The sequence below is a fragment of the Pongo abelii genome, chromosome 20, assembly GCF_028885655.2.
Source record: "Pongo abelii isolate AG06213 chromosome 20, NHGRI_mPonAbe1-v2.0_pri, whole genome shotgun sequence".
NCBI lineage: Eukaryota > Metazoa > Chordata > Mammalia > Primates > Hominidae > Pongo > Pongo abelii.
In genome coordinates, this window is record NC_072005.2 from 15,979,372 (window position 1) to 15,983,663 (window position 4,292).

The 4,292-nt window shown below is 49.1% G+C and overlaps 1 protein-coding gene across 1 annotated transcript; it reads left to right on the forward strand.

Annotated features, from left to right (window-relative positions):
• Positions 1-1,861: 1,861 nt before the first annotated feature.
• On the forward strand, positions 1,862-3,119 carry LOC100432972 (olfactory receptor 10H2). Its single transcript, XM_002828843.5, has one exon. The coding sequence runs from the start codon at positions 1,865-1,867 to the stop codon at positions 2,810-2,812; it is 948 nt and encodes a 315-aa protein (XP_002828889.4). The 5' UTR covers positions 1,862-1,864; the 3' UTR covers positions 2,813-3,119.
• Positions 3,120-4,292: the final 1,173 nt, after the last annotated feature.

The following is a 4,292-nucleotide window of genomic DNA, read 5'->3' on the forward strand; positions in this document are numbered from 1 at the left end:
GCATTGTAACATAAACTTTTGTATTTTGCATCTAGCCTGTTTGCAGACTGGCAAGAAAGAGAGTGGGAGAGGAGTCACAGCCTCCTATTTTAGTTTGTTGGGGAACTTCCATAAACTAAATAAAGTAGAAGGGCTCCTATTGGTGCAGGGAGGAGAGCTGCCCTGGCAGAAAAATTGGGCAGATCTGACTCTGTGGCCACTCAGGGAAAGTGATGAGAGAAGCCATGGCTGATAGCCTAGGTTTTTGCTGTTAGGCTTGGGATTGGAGGATTGGGGTTGGGGTCAAAAAGAGGAGGAGACCAGCAGAGTCACGCAGTGGAAGCATGCTGGGCCCATAACCCAGAGGTCAGTGGACCATAACCATTTTCTGCTAAGAAGTTTTTGGCTGGGCATGGTGGCTCACACCTATGAATCCCAGCACTTTGGGAAGCTGAGGCAGGCTGATCACTTGAACTCAGAAGTTCAAGACCAACCTGAGCAACATGGTTAAACCCCATCTCTACTAAAAATACAAAAATCAGCCAGGTGTGGTGATGAGGGCCTGTAATCCCAGCTAGTCAGGAGGCTGAGGCAGGAGAATTGCTTGAACCTGGGAGGCGGAGGTTGCAGTGAGCCAAGATCATGCCACTGCACTCCAGCAGGGGCAGAGTGAGACTCTGTCTCAAAAAAAAAAAAAAAAAAAAAAAAGCGGAATTGTGATAGAGAAAGAGTAATTCACACAGAGCCGGCTCTCCAGGGGACTGGAGTTTTATTATTCTCAAATCAGTCTCCCTGAGCACTCAGGGAGCAGAGTTTTTAAGGACAACTTGGTGGGTGGAGGGGAAGCCAGTGAGCCAGGAGTGCTGATTGGTCAGAGATGAAATCAAAGTTGTCTTCTTCTGGTGAGTCTTCTTCTGGGTGGGGGCCACAAGATCAGTTGAGCCAGTTTATCGACCTGGGTGGTGCCAGCTGATCCATCAAGTGCAGGATCTGCAAAATATCTCAAGCACTGATCTTGGGAGCAATTTAGGGAGGGTCAGAATCTTGTAACCTCCAGCTGCATGACTCCTAAACCATAATTTCTAATCTTGTGGCTAATGTTGGTTCTGCAAAGGCGATCTAATCCCCAGACAAGAAGGAGGTCTGCTTTGGGAAAGGGCGGTTATCGTCCTTGTTCCAAACTATAAACTATAAACTAAATTTCTCCCAAAGTTAGTTCACCCTATGCCCTGGAATGAACAAGGACAGCTTGGAGGTTAGAAGCAAGATGGAGTTGGTTAAGTTAGATCTCTTTCGCTGTCTCAGTCATAATTTTGCAAAGGTGGTTTCAATTTTCCAGGGGAGCAATGAGGCTCAGAGAGGGGAAGCAACCTGCCCTGCATCTCACAGCTAGAAAGCAGTGGTGCCAAGAATTAAACAGAGTCAGGACGTTTCCATGCCATAGGGAAGAGATGACTTCCAGCTAAAGGTGGCAATCAGGGAGCAGCTTGCTCATAAAATTCAGGTAGGATTTGGACCCATAAAGATAGGGAGAAGCATGAAAAGACCAGCATGAACAAAGGCAGAAAAGCAAGGTGTAGGTGGTGGTGCATGGGTCTAATAATCGTGATGGCAATAACAATAGCAGAATAATTATTATTATCAATATTCATAATTTATTAAATTCTTACTTTGTGTCAGGACCTGTGCAAAACACTTAAGATGAGTGATCTTATTTAAACCTCAATACATTACTATTAATGCCTTTCTGCAGATGGAGTAACCATGGCTTGGACAGATGAAGGAGGCGCTCTCAGATGTCCTCCCAGGCAGGAATCACTAGACACCCCCTTGCCCCTAACCACTGGGTCTTCTTTCCTCTCTTCCCCAACTAGGGGTGGCCGCCATGCTGGGGCTAAACCACACCTCTGTGTCTGAATTCATCCTCGTCGGCTTCTCTGCCTTCCCCCACCTCCAACTGATGCTCTTCCTGCTGTTCCTGCTAATGTACCTGTTCACGCTGCTGGGCAACCTGCTCATCATGGCCACCGTCTGGAGCGAGCGCAGCCTCCACACGCCCATGTACCTCTTCCTGTGCACCCTCTCCGTCTCCGAGATCCTCTACACCGTGGCCATCATCCCGCGCATGCTGGCCGACCTGCTGTCCACCCAGCGCTCCATCGCCTTCCTGGCCTGTGCCAGTCAGATATTCTTCTCCTTCAGCTTCGGCTTCACCCACTCCTTCCTGCTCACCGTCATGGGCTACGACCGCTACGTGGCCATCTGCCACCCCCTGCGCTACAACGTGCTCATGAGCCCTCGGGGCTGCGCCTGCCTGGTGGGCTGCTCCTGGGCTGGTGGCTCGGTCATGGGGATGGTGGTGACTTCGGCCATTTTCCAACTGACTTTCTGTGGATCCCATGAGATCCAGCATTTTTTATGTCATGTGCCACCTCTGTTGAAGTTGGCCTGTGGAAATAATGTACCAGCTGTGGCCCTGGGCGTGGGCTTGGTATGTATCACGGCACTGCTGGGCTGTTTTCTCTTCATCCTCCTCTCCTATGCCTTCATCGTGGCTGACATCTTGAAGATCCCTTCTGCTGAAGGTCGGAACAAGGCCTTCTCCACCTGTGCCTCTCACCTCACTGTGGTGGTCGTGCACTATGGCTTTGCCTCTGTCATTTACCTGAAGCCCAAAGGTCCCCAGTCTCTGGAAGGAGACACCTTGATGGGCATCACCTACACGGTCCTCACGCCCTTCCTCAGCCCCATCATCTTCAGCCTCCGGAACAAGGAGCTGAAGGTCGCCATGAAGAAGACTTCCTTCACCAAACTCTTTCCACAGAACTGCTGAAATGGCTGGCTTTCTCTCAAGAGATGTAGCAAATGGGAACACTTCAGTCTTCCTCCTTTATTTCTTTTCCTTTCCTCCCTCCCTCCTTCCCTCTCTCCCTCCCTCCTTCCCTTCCTTCCTTCCTCCCTCCCTCCTTTCCTCCCTCCGTCCCTCCCTTCTTCCCTTCCTCCCTCCTTCTCCGACCTGCTGTCCACTCTCCCTCCCCCTTCCTCCTTGCCTTCCTTCCATCCTTCCTCCCTCCCTCCGTCCCCCTTCCTTCTTCTCTGCCTCCTTCCCTCTTTCCCTTCTCTCTGTCTCTTTCTGTGCCTCTCTGTCTCTGTCACTCTCTTTCTCCCTCCTTGTTGTTTTGTTTTTGTTTTTGTTTTTTGACTGAGTCTCGTTCTGTCACCAGGCTGGAATGCAGTGGCACAATCTTGGGTCACTGCAACCTCCACCTCCTGGGTTCAAGCGATTCTCCCGCCTCAGCCTCCCGAGTAGCTGGGATTACAGGCACACACCACCACGCCTGGCTAATTTTTGTATTTTTAGTAGAGACGGGGTTTCACAATATTGGCCCGGCTAGTCTCGAACTCCTGACCTCAGGCATTACACCCACCTCAGCCTCCCAAAGTGCTGGGATTACAGGTGTGAGCCACCACACCCAGCCCTGACTTTTTTATTGTAGACATCCTAGTGGTTTCTTATTGCTGTTTTGATTTGCATTTCCCCGATGATTAATGACAGGCTTTAGGTGCTTAACACATGTGAGTTATTTTACTTCACAGGGAAGATAGGGTTACTAACTCCATTTTGTTTGTTTGTTAGTTGGTTGGTTTTATACATGGTCTTGCTCTGTTGCCCAGGCTGGAGTGCAGTAGTCCAATCATGGCTAAGTGCAGCGTCAACTTCTGGGCTCAAGCAGTTCTCCCACCTCAGCCTCTAGAGAAGCTAGCACTGCAGATGCATGCCACCACAAGGGTAATTTTGTATTTTTTGTAGAGACAGGATCTCATGATGTTGCCCAGGCTAGTCTTGAACTCCTGGCCTCAAGCAATCCTGCCATCTCGGCCTCCCCAATTGCTGGGATTACAGGCATGAGCCATGACACTGGCCAAGTTCTATTTTGAAGATAAGGAAGCTAAGTTATAAAGAGATTAAGTTAATTAGCCAAAGGTCTTGTCAGTGACATGGAAAAGCTAGAATTGAACCTGTTCTTTAAATTAGAGCTGGGGATAAGAAGTACACATTTCTCAGGGCCTGTGAAGAGGGGAAGTCAGTCTGTTCCAGAAAGGGAGGAAGAGCTGGATTGAAAACAAGAGACACATTCTAGCTAGCACCAATAGAGTGAGCCCAGAACTAGAAATATGCTGTCTTTGTGGGTTTAGGAGGAATCACCCAGTGTCAGAGAATTAGGGATACACCTTATGAGTTTGGCCAAATTGGCTGTAGTATTTCTGTGTTTAATTTTTTTAGCAGACATGTTAATACGAAAGAGAGTTCG